Source organism: Odontesthes bonariensis, chromosome 18 (genome assembly GCF_027942865.1).
Source record: "Odontesthes bonariensis isolate fOdoBon6 chromosome 18, fOdoBon6.hap1, whole genome shotgun sequence".
NCBI classification, from domain to species: Eukaryota; Metazoa; Chordata; class Actinopteri; order Atheriniformes; family Atherinopsidae; genus Odontesthes; species Odontesthes bonariensis.
The window spans coordinates 4,070,935-4,088,104 of NC_134523.1; the positions used below are offsets into that span (position 1 = coordinate 4,070,935).

The window sequence follows — 17,170 nt, forward strand, 5'->3', positions numbered from 1 at the left end:
TCGATCTTTATTTCGTATAATTGTGATAATAGAGATTCTAAAAGGGATTTTGACACAGATGGTGAGATTGTAATGCACTTTTTCCCCAGTATACTTTAGCATTCTCAGAATAGCAAAATACATACATTTAGACTAATCTCTTATTTCGCTGGACCTCTAAATAAACACGAGCCCAGTAGACCTGCAGGCTCCCTGAAAAAAAATCCATTGTCAAAGAAAACATTCGTTAGAGCGGTGGTTTAAACAATGCAGCTCAGCTGATATAAATTATTCATTCCCTTTAAAATATATACAATTTGTACCTTGAGGCCACGAAGCTTATGCTCGAGGCTTCTGTAAAATCTTAAACTGTAGGGGGCAGTAGGGCTTCACGGCACAGCTGGTCTGCCAAAAAAAGAAACCCAGAAGAAGAAGGAGCAGAGCGAGGACAACCATAACACAGCTAACTGCCAGTTTACCTGACTATCGTTCAGGAAGCCTAAGTTAGTGTTTCACAAAATATGACGCACTTAAAGTAAATTGAGGGGCAGATAGTGAAACGAAAAACTCAATCAACGTATCGGACATAGGTACGTTGACACGTTTAATTCATAATTTGCAAAAACACACCAAACACAGTCTCGTGCTGGTGCGAAGATGTGCTAGCTAGTGTGCTAGCTTTGAGCGGTTTGCTAACAGTTGACACCGGCTTCTTTGCCTGAAGCTAACTGCCTGCTCTGTTAGATGCACACTTTGGCTTTAACAACAATAGTTAAAGCTTACTGTACGTAATAAGAGTGAAAGCTAATCATATATCTTGTTAAATAAAAAAAATCAACTGTCTTCATATGTGGTAAAGAGTATGCTAGCTAACGTTTATTTAGCTGGAAGCGTTTTATTAGCCAGTTTTTATGGCAAGAATTCAGGGCTTGAACTTGTTTTATTTAATTGCAACAATTGAACGAAATTTCATGTAGTAAATCAGTGTTTTCGTGGGCACGAGGAAGTTCTGGTAAATAAAATGCAAAGCGGCTTTCAAATTAAACACAGCAAGACGTTTGCCTCCATAAATCAGAGAGCTCAATAGGTTGCCCGTCACTTCAATTGACTTTGAAGGACGAGCTTTAAATGAATAAAGGCAAAAAAGGGACGTTAGAATTCCTGACGTGAATGTTGTCGCCTGTCAGATGCTGAGGGCAGCCTTCCAGGATGTATGCTGTGTACAGGCAAGCCCACACTCCCACTGCTGTGGAGTTTTCTGTCTACTGCAACTTCATATCCAGCAGGGAGAAAAATCTAGTCGTCGCTGGAACATCTCAGCTTTTCGTCTACAGGATCATCCACGATGTGGAGGTAATTATTGTCAGGTTGGCTTGTTTGTGTATACCATTGTTGGAAATCCAAGCACTAAAGTTTTTTGACACCTGTGTCATTATTTCAGAGTACCTCAAAGGCTGACAAGACATCCGGTACGCCCAGGCATCTTATTCTAACAAAAGGTATATGATTGATACTGTAGCGGGTGTGTGTCTTCTCACACTTGACCTTCATGTTACAGATGCCAAAACCCGTAGAGAGAAGCTGGAGCACGTGGCATCTTTTTCTCTCTTCGGCAATATTATGTCGATGGCCAGCGTGCAGCTCGTAGGAGCCAACAGAGATGCACTCCTCCTCAGTTTCCAAGATGCAAAGGTATCGCTGTGTCAGCAGTCCTCTGCTTAAACAAATTCTGAACGTGCCGAGCATCTGTTTTCACTAATCTGCCGTTGTGTTTGCTTTCCAATCAGTTGTCTGTGGTGGAGTATGATCCTGGCACACATGACCTCAAGACGCTGTCTCTCCATTACTTTGAGGAGCCGGAGCTCAGAGTACGTTAAAGGAATTTATTATTTTTTTAAAAAGGTTGCACAAGCAAATCAGTTGTTATATGACTTTATCCTCCTCCTAATTGTCACTCGGGGATAAATAAAGTTTTTTCTGGTTCTGATTCTGAGTATTTTTTTATTTTTTTAAATTTTTTTTGCATTTTCAGGATGGCTTCGTCCAGAATGTTCATATCCCCATCGTCCGCGTAGATCCAGAGAATCGTTGTGCTGTAATGCTCGTCTATGGCACCCAGCTTGTGGTGCTGCCGTTCCGAAAGGACACGCTGACCGACGAACAGGAGGGCGGAGTCGTGGAAGGGTACGACGGAAGTCCAGAATTCATTGTCTGTGCCTCGGAACGAAACTTTTCCCTGAGCTCACGTCTGTGTTTGTCTCCTGCAGACCTAAGTCCAGCTTCCTGCCCAGTTACATCATTGATGTCCGCGAGCTGGACGAGAAGCTGCTAAACATCATTGACATGAAGTTCCTCCACGGCTACTACGAGCCCACGTTGCTCATTCTGTTTGAGCCCAACCAGACATGGCCTGGGTGAGTCCGTCTGTGATTGTTTGTGTTCTGAACAGCAGCTGTCGCCTTAAAGGGATAGTTCGCCTCTTTTGACATGAAGCTGTATGACATCCCATATCAGCAACATCATTTATGAACATCTTCTTACCCCCTGCTGCATCCTGTGAGCAGAGTTCCAGCCTCGTTTTGGAGTTGATGAAGGTAGTCCGGCTAGTTGACTGGGGCTTAAAAAATAAAGCGTTTTGCTTCTCAAAACATTATGCGTTCAAAAGAGTAATACATTTGCTCATCCAGAAAAAGTCAGACCTCACAATCGCTTGGTGCTATTTTCTCTCCCTTCATATCACTGCAGGCTGTGTAAACCGTGCAGAGCGAGCAGTCCCCTGCTTCCGAGCAGTAAACACCGTAACAGGTGCTGCTGTCGGCAGGCGGCTGAACGCATTGATATGAAGGGAGAGAAAATAGCGCCAAGAGATTGTGAGGTCTGACTTTTTTTGGTGAACGATTTTGTGATGCAAATGTATTACTCTTTTGAACGCATATTGTTTTGAGAAGCAAAACGCTTTATTTTTTAAGCCCCAGCCAACTAGCTGGACTACCTTCGTCAACGCCAAAACGAGGCTGGAACTCTGCTCACAGGACGCAGCAGGGGGTAAGAAGATAAATAATATTGCTAATATGGGATGTCATACAGCTTCATGTCAAAAGAGGCGAACTCTCCCTTTAATTCTGCCAGTTTGTACCCAAAGTTCAACCCACGTGACGTGGTCCTTTCTCCAGGCGTGTGGCTGTTCGTCAGGACACTTGCAGCATCGTCGCCATCTCCCTCAACATCATGCAGAAGGTTCATCCCGTCATCTGGTCTCTCAGCAACCTGCCTTTTGACTGCACTCAGGTCATGCCGGTTCCCAAACCCATTGGTGAGCTCTGTTTGCTCAGCTCTCAGCTCTCAGTTCCCAGTGAAGATCGCGTCCATGCAGGGAAACGTGGCTCATACGAGTGCTGATCAAATATGGCGTCTTTTCAGGTGGCGTGGTGGTGTTCGCTGTGAATTCCTTGCTGTATCTGAACCAGAGTGTTCCACCGTATGGAGTTTCTTTAAATTCTCAGACGACCGGGACCACGGCCTTCCCTCTACGTAAGCAGCATCACTTTGAACAATTTTGGGCGTCATGTCATCACTCGATGACCACCCGATAACATGTTTTCATTACGTAGGCACGCAAGAGGAGGTGAAGATCACGCTAGACTGCGCTCAGTCTGACTTTATTGCTTATGACAAGATGGTCATCTCGCTAAAAGGAGGGGAAATGTGAGTTTCTGGAATAATTATCAGAACGTAGGTGAGCCCTTATGACGTTTTACGATTTGTGACCGTGTGTTGTTGCCTTTCAGTTACGTGCTGACCCTCATAACAGATGGCATGAGGAGCGTGCGGGCTTTTCACTTCGACAAAGCTGCAGCCAGTGTCCTCACGACCTGCGTAAGTCCGGAATTTAACTGGGAGCTGACAATACAACAATGCATTCTTCATGGCTTCTTTGTAGAAACACAAATAGAAGGAGGGGTGTGGTTTGGGCTAATGGAGTATTTGTTGCTAGCTGTCAAAGACGGGGAGAAAAATCTCCCGATAGTGTTGTTTATATTTGACCTCTCTTTGATGATACAAAGAGTTCGGCAAATGAATTCCTTACATCGTCCTCTCCTGGTTCAGATGGTGACCATGGAGCCAGGCTACCTTTTCCTCGGTTCCCGCCTCGGAAACTCGCTGCTCCTGAAGTACACGGAGAAGCTGCAGGAGACGCCAGCAGAGGAAGGCAAAGACAAGCAGGACAAAGAGAAGGAAAGAGAGAGGCAGGCAAGTCTGCCTTGTAAATGCAACGCTGGGATACGAAGTGTATTTCCAGACAAGTTTGGAACTTTGCTGCAAAAACTTTGTTCGAACTTTTATTGAACAGACGGTAGAGAGGAAATGATTTTCAGTCTGCTCACTGACCAGCTTATTTTAGAGGTTTTTAAACAAATCTACAGTTTGATGACAGCAACACACTAAAAAAAGTTGTCAATTTTACCATTTTGTTACATAATTCTTCCTTTTGATTAAAGTTTTTGATCCTTTTTGAGCTGATCATAGTTTATATGGAGATTATGTATGATTTCGGTTGGACCAACGGCGCGTCTAGTATTAGATATTAATTGATACGTTTAGGGTGAATTTTATTTTCTGCGCTGGATAGATTTTCTTGTGCGCTGAGAATGTGCGAGCAGCTTAGAGGGAACATTGCTCTTTAGTATGCAGTGGTGTACCACAACCCATCTTTGTTTTGAAGGCTTGAGCCTGTGATGGATGCTCCTTTTATACCCAATCCTGACACCCTCGCCGGTCACCAATGATGATCTGATCGTAGAATCTTCCAGAACGCTGTTACTCGTATGCGTTTTATAAACTCCTCTGTTTTTCTTTGCCTCTCTGCCAACGTTTTGTTTGTTGCTGACGTCAAATTGAAACATTTTTTTTTGTTTTCAACATATAAATAAGCCGGTCAGAGAAGACACGAAGCATCCCGTCCTTTTTATTAGCGTCTGTTGAATTCAGGTTCAAACGAAATAAATGACATTTAGCAAACGTTGCTGGTTTGTAACTATTCCAATGCCACACTTTTTTTTTTGTGTGTTTCACAGTTTGAGTCTAAGGAACTCATCACTTTTAGTGAGTTTTGAAGCTCACTGCGCATAAAAGCATCCTGGTCTTATTTGACAGCTTTTCCTTAGAATTGTAGCTTTTTAGCTAACGGCTGCTTATAACTTCCAGGAAGAACCACCCAACAAAAAGAAGCGAGTAGATTCTTCCACCAACTGGACCGGTAGGTTCACCGTCACTTCGTAATCTCGCACGTCACGTGACTATAAGCCGCCCTGCTTTATGTCGGGACTTCACTGTTTTGGCAGATGAGGTGGATGAGATCGAGGTGTACGGAAGCGAGGCCCAGTCAGGCACTCAGCTGACCACCTACTCCTTTGAGGTAAGAAAGTTTTCTGTTTTTCTGTATTTATTCAGCAGTTTTACAGCAGTGAACAGGACGATGGAGGGTGTTTCCTGTCTTTTCCTCCAGGTGTGTGATAGCATACTCAACATCGGGCCTTGTGCGAATGCCTCCATGGGTGAACCCGCTTTCCTCTCTGAGGAGGTAGACACCACATTTGAAACACTTTGAACATTCTCTGCCACCATCTGTGGAGTCGTTGGAAGTCATCCACTTAAATTTGTTGTTTTGTTTCCCCCCCACCCACAGTTTCAAAGCAACCCTGAACCTGACCTGGAGGTCGTGGTGTGCTCCGGCTATGGCAAGAACGGTGCACTGTCCGTCCTCCAGGTAAGTCCTCCGCTCTGAGTTTCACGCGCGTGTTCGCGCAGATTGCCGTATGCACGTTCAATGTCGCCGCACCGTCCTAAAACCTTTGGTGGAGAGGGCCGTCTGCCACAGGTCCTGTGACGGTGCTACAGTGAAGTCTGGGTTTACCAGGGCTGCCTCAGAGTTCGACAAAGTAGCCTGTAAACACCCTAGATACAAGTTCGCTCTGATTCCTGATAGCACAGAGCTTGTGTGTGTGTGTGTGTGTGTGTGTGTCTCATGCTTTTGTTTCCGTTCTGTTTTCAGAGAAGCATCCGACCCCAAGTCGTCACCACATTTGAGTTGCCAGGTTGCCACAACATGTGGACCGTCATCTCAAATGAAGTCAAGGAGGATAAAAAAGTACTGCGTGTTTCCCGCTGTTTTTTCCTGCCGATGAGGTTTCAAGTTGTTCTCCCGGTTGTCGCTGCGACCTTTTATCGTGATTATTTTTTTATTACTGCGTTGTGTTTCCCGCTCCCCGTCCAGGCGGCAAAGAGCGACGAGTCGGACGACGGCGCAAAGACCGAGACCGAGGAGGAGGCTGAAGATGGAGAGAAGGATAAGGAAGAGGCGGAGAAAGGGGAGGAGAAGACGGAACCTCCCATAGAGGATGACGCGAAGAAGCACGGCTTTCTCATCCTGAGCAGAGAAGATTCAACCATGGTGAAAAACTGTTTAGATTTCTGTAATCACGCTTTCATGCTGTGTTCAACTTAGTTGCTTTTCTTTGAGTATTAGTGAGGAGATCCCTCTGTGTCATGTTTCCATGTAGATCCTTCAAACTGGCCAGGAGATCATGGAGCTGGACACCAGTGGTTTTGCGACTCAGGGGCCCACTGTGTTTGCAGGAAACATCGGTGATAACCAGTACATCATTCAGGTCTCACCCATGGGACTTCGACTTCTGGAGGGAGGTAAAAAAAAAAAAAGAAAACTGTGCAGAAGTCCTGAAGCAGTCCCTCCTTTCCTCACATGTAATCCTGGAAAACAAGAAACAGGTGCAGGGATTGATTGAAACGTGAACAAGAGAAAAAGGAAGGAGAGGAAAAAGCAGTTTGTACAATTCGAACAGGCTTCAAAGTCAGTGTTTGGTCTGAGCACCTTTATTATATTCAACACAGTTCTGTCATTGCTTTAAGCAGTCTAAAGGAATAGTTCTCCAGGCTCCTTGAAGGACATCCCAAAGCTCTTCTTTGGATGTGGGCTGCCTTCTGTTCCGTTCTGTCAGCATGATCCCACACTGCTTCAGTAATGTTGAGGTCTGCAGGCTGCAAACGCATCTCTTCAGGAAAAACTACCTTGATCCGCCCTCTGAGGACATCACCTGTTTCGTCCCAGCTTCTTACGCACTTATTTGTTTCCTAAATTGTCTTTGTTTTCTAAATTGTCTTTTTTCCCCATTTGTCTAAGTACCTAACGTACCGCACTTACTCTAGCACTAGTTATGCTCTTAGCTGTTTGGTTTTGGAAGGAAATGCACTTCTGATTTCTTGTGACCTGAAGTTCTTTTGCCTCCCGATGTGGAACACACTTATTGTAAGTCGCTTTGGATAAAAGCGTCTGCAAAATGACCCTAATGTAATGTAATGTAATGTAATGTCTGGGCTCTGAGGAAGATTCATCCCTCCATAAGACCTGCGGGCACTGATTTTCAGTCCACTTCTTGTGTCACTTGCATACCTCAGCATATTCTCCCCGTTTCCCTTCCTTAAGAATGGCTTCCTGACATTTTATTTTTGTCAAACTGTGATTTTTGTTCATAGATGCAATCAAAGAAATATAAACAAATGTGTTTTTGTGACAGGCTGCTGGTAACAAAGTGTTACAAACTGGTTCTTTGCTACGTTGTCTGTTATTTGCAAACGCAACACTGATGCATCTCTTAAGTTGGGTGCTTTTTTAACGCTTGAATGAGTTTTGCTGTGTTAACTAGCACTCTTACAACTGATGTAGCATGTGTTGTCAGAGGGTTTCTTTCTTAGAAGTAGTGGCTTGGAAAACAAAAAACTGAGTGAAAAGGCAGCCGGCGTCCAAAGAAAAACTTTGACAGACCTTCGGAAAACCTGGAGAACTATTGCTCAAACTTTAAAAGACCACAGGAAAATCTGACTGCTTGGAAAGGAAATGCAAAGAAATGAGGGGTGGATTCACTGCGACGACTCGTCATAAAATGAGAGTTATGCAGAGTGTTTGAGATTCATCCGTCCCTTTTCTGCCTCTTCTCTGGGATCAGGAGCGTGCGCTCGGAGCAGAGATCCTCAGATTTGAGCCGACAGGAGCTTTTAAACGCATAGATGTCCGTCAGTCCAGTAAAATACACCAATGTGTCTCCAGCTTTTCATTTTTTCCCCCCATCTCTTGTTTCACGCACCTTCTTTTTCAGTGAAACAGATCCACTTCATCCCCGTGGACCTGGGTTCTCCCATAGTGCACTGCTCCGTGGCGGACCCTTACGTAGTTATCATGACTGCTGAGGGAGTGGTCACCATGTTTGTGCTGAAGAGCGACACGTACATGGGGAAGACGCATCGGCTGTCTCTGCAGAAGCCGCAGCTTTCCTCGGTGAGCGACAGCCGGGCTTTCACACTTTCACAAACACGCCCCCTGCTGGCCAAGCCGACGTTGCAAAGTGCCGTGCGTGTGTCAGTACTCAGCTGTTAAATGCCTCTCGCTCCACAGCAGTCCCGCGTGATCACGCTGTGCGCGTACCGCGACGTGAGCGGAATGTTCACCACAGAAAACAAAGCCAGCTGCGCCGTCAGAGAGGACACCGTCATCAGGAGTCAGTCTGAGGCCGAGACCGTCATCCAGGACCTCAGGTAAGAGTTCAGCGCCATACTGACGCGTCAGCCAGTCCCCCCCCCCCGCGCACCTCGGCCTAACCGCGGCGCCAATTCCCGTTTGTGCAGCAACACGGTGGACGATGAGGAGGAGATGCTGTACGGAGAGTCCAACGCCAGCGCCGCATCGGCAAGAGAGGAGATGGGCCGCGGCTCTGGGGGGTCTGCGCTGTCTGCGAGCGAGGGGGGCAAAGCAGAGCCCACCCACTGGTGTTTGATCATCAGGGACAACGGTGTGATGGAGGTACAGTGGATTCCTGTTTGTTTTTTTTTGACACAATCATTTTGGGATCATTATATTCAAGCATGAAAACATCCTAACTCTGTTCTGTCTTTGCCTAATTAAGAGTTTTTCTCTGATTTTGGCCCAATCCCAGTTCCTAAAGTTTGCCCTAGCCTTTTGTTTTATGGCAGGTGCCTCTATTTTTTTGGGAGGGGGGGTCAGTTTGCATTGGTCACTATGGCTTGATGCCCATGAGAAAAGGGCCACCTTTCCCCTCACCTGTGAGATTAAAAACACAAGTGCTCACGCTGCATGTGGTGCATCTTTCCTTTGATTTGATCGACCCAGCTCATCCACTAACTGATGACACACACACGCTGTAGGGCAGTGATACTCACTATTTTTTTCACAAGAGCCACAGTGGCAGAGCAAAATCAAGGGAAGAGCCACTTTTACCACAACATACTAAAGTCCCCTTTTGCAAATATGCATTTCTACATATAAAACATCCCACAAAAAAGAAACAACACAGCCAATACATTTCAATTAAGACCACATTTACCTTAATACTGGGACGAGCGGAAGCTGGCGTGCATGTTCTTGACTTTCTTCATGTTGTATTTGTAGTTTGTTGTTGTAATCATAGTGAGACATTCAGGATGAGCATGGTGTTTGTGCTGGTTTTTGCCCTTTTTTAATTAAAAACCGATCCATTGTGCCTGTGTCTCGCGCTGGCTAAAGGAGCTAGCGTGCTCTGCGGTCAAGTGTGACGGTGGTTTAAGCGGGCTGCGTTGCCAGGTTTAACAGTTCCCCCTTTAGGAAACACCATTAAGCCTTAATTAATACTTAATAAAAATACTTAATACTACAAAAATGCAAAAACTTAATAAAAATACTTAATACTGTGCAGTATTCGCTGTGGGTTATTTGAAAAAAAATCATTGTTATTGTTACCGTATTGATAAGCTACTATGCGAGTGCGAGCAACCAGTTAAAGCTTGAGGAGCCGCATGTGGCTTGTGAGCCGTGCAGTGAGTTTCTCTGCTGTAGGGTTTCCCTTCTCTTTGTTTCAGTTTGTCCCCCCTCAGTATTTCAGCCTTTACAGGTTCAAATGTGTAAAAAAATTACTATTACTCAGGATTTAACATGATACGTGCTGTAATTTATCCTTCGAAAGAGCACGGTTGAGCCTTTTTTATCCACGCTTCCTTCATTCCGCTGCTCATCGAACAGATTTACCAGCTGCCAGACTGGCGGCTGGTCTTCCTGGTGAAGAACTTCCCGGTGGGCCAAAGAGTGCTGGTGGACAGTTCTTCCGGCCAATCTGCGACGCAGGGAGACGGTAAAAAAGAAGAAGTGACTCGACAAGGAGAGATTCCATTAGTCAAAGAGGTGTCTTTGGTTTCCCTCGGCAACAACCGCAGCAGACCATATTTGCTGGTGAGTTTTTGCTTTGACCTCACCCGGTCTCTGTGATTCACATGATCGTAAAAACGGGGAAAAAAACGTCAGTTCACTGAAAACTGTTTGATCGAATTTTCGTCTTGTATTCGAGGTCCACGTGGAGCACGAGCTTCTGATCTACGAAGCGTTCCCGTACGATCAACAGCAGCCACAAAACAACCTGAAAGTCCGCTTCAAAAAGGTAAGAGGCAGGGGAGACGAGGAAGGACGGCGTGGGGCCGGCTTCCTGCGGACTCGGTGCTAACGCTCCTCTCTGAACAGGTGCCCCACAACATCAACTTCAGGGAAAAGAAATCCAAACTGAGGAAAGATAAGAAGGCAGAGGGCGGCAGCGAGGAAGCTTTGGTGCTGAAAAGTCGGATCTCGCGGTTCAGATACTTCGAGGACATCTCCGGGTACTCGGGGGTAAGGAGCCGGGTTTTTTTTTTTTTTTTTAACTTTCTCTCCAACACTGCATCGTCCTCACTCCTCCTCCGTGTGGTCCCAGGTGTTTATCTGCGGCCCGTCTCCTCACTGGATGCTGGTCACCTCCCGGGGCGCGTTGAGGCTTCACCCCATGACCATCGACGGCCCCATCGAGTCTTTCTCTCCGTTCCACAACATCAACTGCCCCAAAGGTTTCCTCTACTTCAACAAGCAGGTGCGAGGAGCATTTTGAAAGCATGCGATGATTCATGTGTGCTATTTCTTAAGTTGTTATTGAATAAAGAACACAGAGCGAAGCCGCCCTCTGAGGAGGCTTTCAGGTGAATCCCGTCCGGACTGTTAACAGTTACTGATCACACAATTTCAGCCCTCTGCAAATCTTTCAGAGGAAGTTTTAGAAAGTTTTTTGTTTTGTTTTCCTAAGTGCCTTCACCTCGTTGATGTTGCTCCCAGTTATTGTGCGGCCGCTCCGAAGGCTTCAAGTTGAAGATCTTCAACGTTTCAGAAAGGCGGCGGTGTGGTCAGTGTCACACCTTGTTAGCCAGGAACATGACCATCAGGACTGTGTGACTAAATGCTTTCAGTTTGTACCGACCCGGATTATTAGGCATCAAACATGGCGGAGTCGTCGTTCTCTTGCATGCAGTCGGCTGGCCTTTGCCTCTTTATTTGAGCTCAGTGGTTGATTTGTTGCAATCGTTCAACCAAAAAAAAAGTGCCTTTCGTGTCGATGCCAGATGTGGAAAAGCTCGACCTGTCCATGAAGCCAGATGTTCGTTAACATGTGGCAGCGGAGACGCCTGAATTAACTTTAGATCTGTTATCTTACACTGGATTACTGTGTTCAGCTTTGGTGATGTAGGCGCCTGCTTTCCTCGTCTGTCTTTTCATCTGATTTGAAGTTTCTGAGCAGTCCTCTGTGTGTGTGTGTGTGTGTGTGTGTGTGTGTGTGTGTGTGTGTGTGTGTGTGTGTGTGTGTGTGTGTGTGTGTGTGTGTGTGTGTGTGTGTGTGTGTGTGTGTTCTCCAACAGGGTGAACTGAGGATCAGCGTCCTCCCCACCTACCTGTCCTACGATGCTCCGTGGCCTGTCAGAAAGATCCCACTGAGGTGCACAGTTCACTATGTCTCCTATCACGTTGAATCTAAGGTAAAAGCTCCTCTCCCGGCAGACCTTAATGACACACACACGCACACACACGCACACACACACCTTCCACAGACTCGCACACCCTCAGTTTCTGTTACACGATGCAAAATAAAAGCCTATCGATCGGATAGCGAGCCGCTATGAAAAGTTTGAGACGAAAGGATTTTGGCCTTGAAGTTTTCTCACCGCAAAAGAGGGAAAATCGATGTGGGTGAAAGGATTAGTCTTTGATGTGAAGTCTCTCTGCAGGTGTATGCTGTGTGCACCAGTGTGAAGGAGCCCTGCACTCGCATCCCCAGAATGACCGGAGAGGAGAAGGAGTTCGAAATCATAGAGAGAGGTCAGAGCGCACACGCACACACACACACACACACTTTCTTTGTGGACTCCTTTCGCCGTGCTGCATGAATATTCTTTGAGGTGGTGTTCGCCCATAGTGGTCATATACTAACCTAACACCGTTGCTATATGACTGCTGTTTCTGCTCCTCCTCCCTGCAGATGATCGTTATATTAATCCGCAGCAGGAGAAGTTCTCCATCCAGCTCATCTCTCCGGTGAGCTGGGAGACAATTCCAAACGCACGGTAAAAGCTCCCTTCTCGTGACATCACACCCTCACACTGAGCCAAAGTTTGTGTAAAATGTATTAAACTGAATGTATTGACCCGGAAGGCCTCGAATGTTTCAGCTGGACAAAGCTAAACCACACACTGCATCTGTGAGCGGCCTCGCGGTCGGCTCCAGACTCTTAAATCGTGAGACTCGGGACCTTACAATCACTGACCAAGTCGGTAACCTTGGAGCGTTGATAGACTCAGATCTGACTTTCAGCAGCCACATCAAAGCTGTCACCAAGGCAGCTTTTTACCACCTCAGAAACATCAACAGAATTAAAGGTTTCCTCTCCCAAACAGACCAGGAGAAACTCATCCATGCATTCATCTCCAGTAGACTTTTAACTCAACTTCCCAAAAAGAGCATTAAACATCTGCAGCTCAAATCCATTGTTACTTACAAAATCCCAGAAAGCTTTTGGTCCAAAATCCATCTGTGATCTGTTCAGAGAATATAAAGCCAGCAGAGCTCTTAGATCCAAGGACTCAGGTCAGCTGGTCCAGTCCAGAGTCCAGACTAAACATGGAGAAGCAGCATTTAGCTGTTATGCTGTAAACAAGTGGAACAAACTGCCAGTGGAGATTAAACTTTCACCAAATGGAGACATTTTTAAATCCAGGTTAAAGACATTTCTGTTCTCATGTGTCTATGCATGAAATCTGCACGATATCTTTTAACTTATCTGGACTGTTGCTTGTTTTTAAATTCATTTAAATGATTTTATTTGTTTCTCTTTATATTCTTTTATGTATTTTAATGCTTCTTACACTCCCTGCTGCAATGCTTTTATTTTAGGTAAAGCACTTTGAATTGTTTTGTACATGAAATGTGCTATATAAATAAATTAGATTTTTGATTTGATTTAAAATCGGACAAGAACGCGACAACATTCCTCTTTCAAAGGTCCAGCAGCTGGCCTGCTCAGCTCCCAGATGTTTACAGACTGATGTTAAACGTAAACATGGCCCCGTCCGCCATCAAATTCAGGATGAGTGACTGTCGCTCGGGAAACAGTCAAATGCCTCACGGTCAACAATATGATATGTTTTTTATGGTCTATTGAGATCAGACTTCTGCTTTCTGACTTTACTTTGGTGCTGTTTTTAAAGTGTTTGGGGGGGGGGGGGGGGTGTAATTGGGTCATTTATCCAAGTTAGACATTTAATTAAAACATGGCTGCTTGGCTTCATTTGACTCAATTAGTAAAACTGTGATTAATCCCAGTCCCTGCTCATTTAGAGACTCATTTAGCTGTTGGTAATCACCACTACTCGCTTAAGTGCTGCAGTTGCCAAAAAAGGCGGCAGTACACATCGTCTGATAGTTGCTGATCAAAACGAGTGTGAAATGACTTTAGTTTTCGTCTCCTGAAGGTTCGATCTGGAGGAGTGGGAACACGTGACCTCCATGAAGACGGTGGCTCTGAGGAGTCAGGAGACGGTGTCCGGCCTGAAGGGCTACATCGCAGCCGGGACCTGCGTGATGCAGGGGGAGGAGGTCACCTGCAGGGGCCGGGTGAGCTGGAGGGCCACATCCAGAGCGTCTCCGCTCCGCTCCCCCTGACCCTAAACCTTTGCTTCCTGCGTTCAGATTCTGATCCTGGATGTGATAGAAGTGGTGCCTGAGCCGGGCCAGCCCCTCACCAAGAACAAGTTCAAAGTGCTGTATGAGAAGGAGCAGAAGGGGCCGGTGACAGCGCTGTGTCACTGCAACGGATACCTGGTGTCGGCCATCGGGCAGAAGGTACAGAAACTGTAGCTGCGTATTAATCACTACCGAGGCTGCATCACCCTGAAAGTGTTTGAAACCATCGCTGATACAATGTGAATTCCTGTGATTTTAAAACAAATATACGTGGAGTTATGGGGGCTGTAACCTCCTCGGTGTTCCCACAGATCTTCCTGTGGGTCCTAAAGGACAACGACCTGACGGGCATGGCCTTCATCGACACGCAGCTCCACATCCACCAGATGTTCAGCATCAAGAACTTCATCCTGGCAGCCGACCTGATGAAGAGCATCTCGCTGCTGCGCTACCAGGAGGAGAGCAAGACGCTGTCCCTCGTCAGCAGGGTGAGAAGGAGCCCGCTGGGTCAGATGAGGCTGCAGCGCACTGTCGGACGCTCACAGATTAAAGGGACAGTTCGCCTCTTTTGACATGAAGCTGTGTGACATCCCATATTAGCAACATCATTTCTGAACATCTTCTTACCCCCTGCTGCGTCCTGTGAGCAGAGTTCCAGCCTCGTTTTGGTGTTGATGAAGGTAGTCCGGCTAGTTGGCTGGGGTTTAAAAAATAAAGCGTTTTGCTTCTCAAAACAATATGCGTTCAACAGAGTAATACATTTGCATCACAAAATCGTTGTCCAGAAAAGGTCAGACCTCACAATCGCTTGGCCCTATTTTCTCTCCCTTCATATCACTGCCTGCTGTGCAGACCAAAGTGCAGAGCGAGCAGTAAACACTGTAACAGGTGCGGCTGTTGGCAGGCGGCTGCATGCAGTGATACGAAGGGAGAGAAAATAGCGCCAAGCGATTGTGAGGTCTGACTTTTTCCTGGAGAACCATTTTGTGATGCAAATGTATTACTCTGTTGAACGCATATTGTTTTGAGAAGCAAAAAGCTTTATTTTTTAAACCCCAGCCAACTAGCCGGACTACCTTCATCAACACCAAAACGAGGCTGGAACTCTGCTCACAGGACGCAGCAGGGGGTAAGAAGATGTTCAGAAATGATGTTGCTGATATGGGATGTCATACAGCTTCATGTCAAAAGAGGCGAACTGTCCCTTTAACGTGCAAACGGAGCTGGCGTGCCTGCTTTGGCTTTTTAGATTTAGTTGAGGTTGCTTTAAAGACTGCAGCTGCCTTTTGTGAAGACCAAACTGTTTTCTTCTTGCTTTGGCAACAGGATGCAAAGCCTTTAGAGGTTTACAGCATCGAGTTCATGGTGGACAACAACCAGCTGGGATTCTTGGGTAACGTTTGTCATTATCTTTGGGATTAAGCTCCCATTTAATGGTCCAATTCTGTCCCTTTAAGCTTTAATCGTGTCTTCCTCTCAGTGTCGGATCGAGACAAGAACCTCTACGTGTACATGTATTTACCTGAAGGTGGGTGTTAAAGTGGGCGCTGTGAATGTAACCAGCTCCTTCATAAAGGCACGTGTGCTGATGTAAAGTCATGGATGGTGTTCGCAGCTAAAGAGAGCTTCGGGGGAATGCGCCTGCTCAGGCGAGCGGACTTCAACGCCGCCGCCAACATCAACACTTTCTGGCGAATGCCGTGCCGAGGAGCGCTGGACGCCGGCACCAAGAAGGCGCTGACCTGGGACAACAAGCACATCACGTGGTTTGGTGAGAAGGCTAATGCTGCGTGTACACCAAGAGCGACCTACGCTGCCTGGTAGCGGAGGTAGCCGGAGAAGCTTCGCTTGAGAATTTGCTTTGGTAGCTTTGGTAGCTCGTGACATCACATTTAGAATGTTAAATTTTTAAAGGCCCCGCGGCTGTGCAGCTGCAAATGATGTAAAACTACATTAGGTACACCTGAGAAGAGCAGGAATAGCAGAGGCAGCTGTGAAAATAAAGTAAATTCGAAATAAAATCCGAAATAAAACTTAATTGCAGTGAGAAAGGTATGCGTGGGGTTACTACACTATTGTACTGAAGCACTCGACACGGCAATTGCAACAGTCTCAGGATTAAACGACTATTGTTTGGATAGGAACTAAAGTTTACACGTCTGTTTCTGTGAACCCCGCGGATTGTCGGACCCCTACAATCTGTGGATTGTCATTGGTTTTCGCCGAAACGCGTCATAGCTCATTACCATAATATTAACTTGAGTTTAATCACTTGAATCCGCTCTGGTAGCGCAGGTAGCTCACCCTCCAGAGAGAAATAATGATTTCCGGCGCTCAGGTAGCGCAGGTCGCTCTTGGTGTACACGTAGCAGCTTCGATAGAAAAGTCCCTAAAAGTTGAAGGTGGACTAAGCTTTGTGTTCCCGCAGCGACTCTGGACGGAGGCATCGGCCTGCTGCTCCCCATGCCGGAGAAGACTTACCGGCGTCTGCTGATGTTGCAGAACGCTCTCACCATCATGCTGCCTCACCACGCCGGTCTCAACCCAAAAGCATTCAGGTTTGCACCCGCCCGCAGCGTCTTCTGTCGCTCTCAGCGCATCGGTGTGATTTTTTTCTGAGCCCCGCATCTCGCCTCTTGCTCGCAGAATGATGCACAGCGACAGACGAAGCCTGCAGAACACGGTGAGGAACATCCTGGACGGAGAGCTCCTCAACAAGTACTTGTACCTCAGCACAATGGAGCGCAGCGAGCTGGCCAAGAAGATCGGAACCACGCAGGACATCGTGAGCGCACCGCACCGCAGAACCGAGCGTCAGCCCGCTTAAACGCCGCCTGACTTTCTCTTCTTTCCTCTCTCACCAGATCCTGGACGACCTCCTGGAAATCGACAGAGTAACGGCTCACTTCTGAGCGCCACATTCCCACCTCTGCCCGACTGCCGTTTTATGGTGAACGAGGACTCGGATTTGTTACGGCCATCTTTGTGCAGACCTTGGTTTTTCGTATTTGTTAGACAAAAAGAAGCTCATTGTGTTTTCTTAGAATATTTTGTATTAAAATAAAAAATTAAAAAAAACAGTTTTGTGAGTTTGGTTTTTTC

The 17,170-nt window shown here is 46.4% G+C and overlaps 1 protein-coding gene across 1 annotated transcript; it reads left to right on the forward strand.

Moving 5' to 3' along the window:
- Positions 1–320: 320 nt before the first annotated feature.
- cpsf1 (cleavage and polyadenylation specific factor 1) lies at positions 321–17,146 on the forward strand. Its single transcript, XM_075449378.1, has 38 exons — positions 321–569; positions 1,167–1,332; positions 1,421–1,448; positions 1,538–1,671; positions 1,767–1,847; positions 2,012–2,163; positions 2,247–2,393; positions 3,153–3,292; positions 3,400–3,510; positions 3,591–3,684; positions 3,768–3,855; positions 4,087–4,234; positions 5,189–5,236; positions 5,322–5,395; positions 5,486–5,560; positions 5,666–5,746; positions 6,032–6,127; positions 6,254–6,430; positions 6,540–6,681; positions 8,151–8,329; positions 8,447–8,586; positions 8,677–8,851; positions 10,064–10,270; positions 10,386–10,475; positions 10,556–10,699; positions 10,782–10,934; positions 11,752–11,868; positions 12,118–12,208; positions 12,369–12,453; positions 13,858–13,999; positions 14,075–14,227; positions 14,380–14,556; positions 15,395–15,461; positions 15,549–15,596; positions 15,684–15,839; positions 16,497–16,626; positions 16,715–16,853; positions 16,933–17,146. Exons 2-38 carry the CDS (start codon positions 1,189–1,191, stop codon positions 16,978–16,980), a joined length of 4,401 nt encoding a protein of 1,466 aa, XP_075305493.1. The 5' UTR covers positions 321–569; positions 1,167–1,188; the 3' UTR covers positions 16,981–17,146.
- Positions 17,147–17,170: the final 24 nt, after the last annotated feature.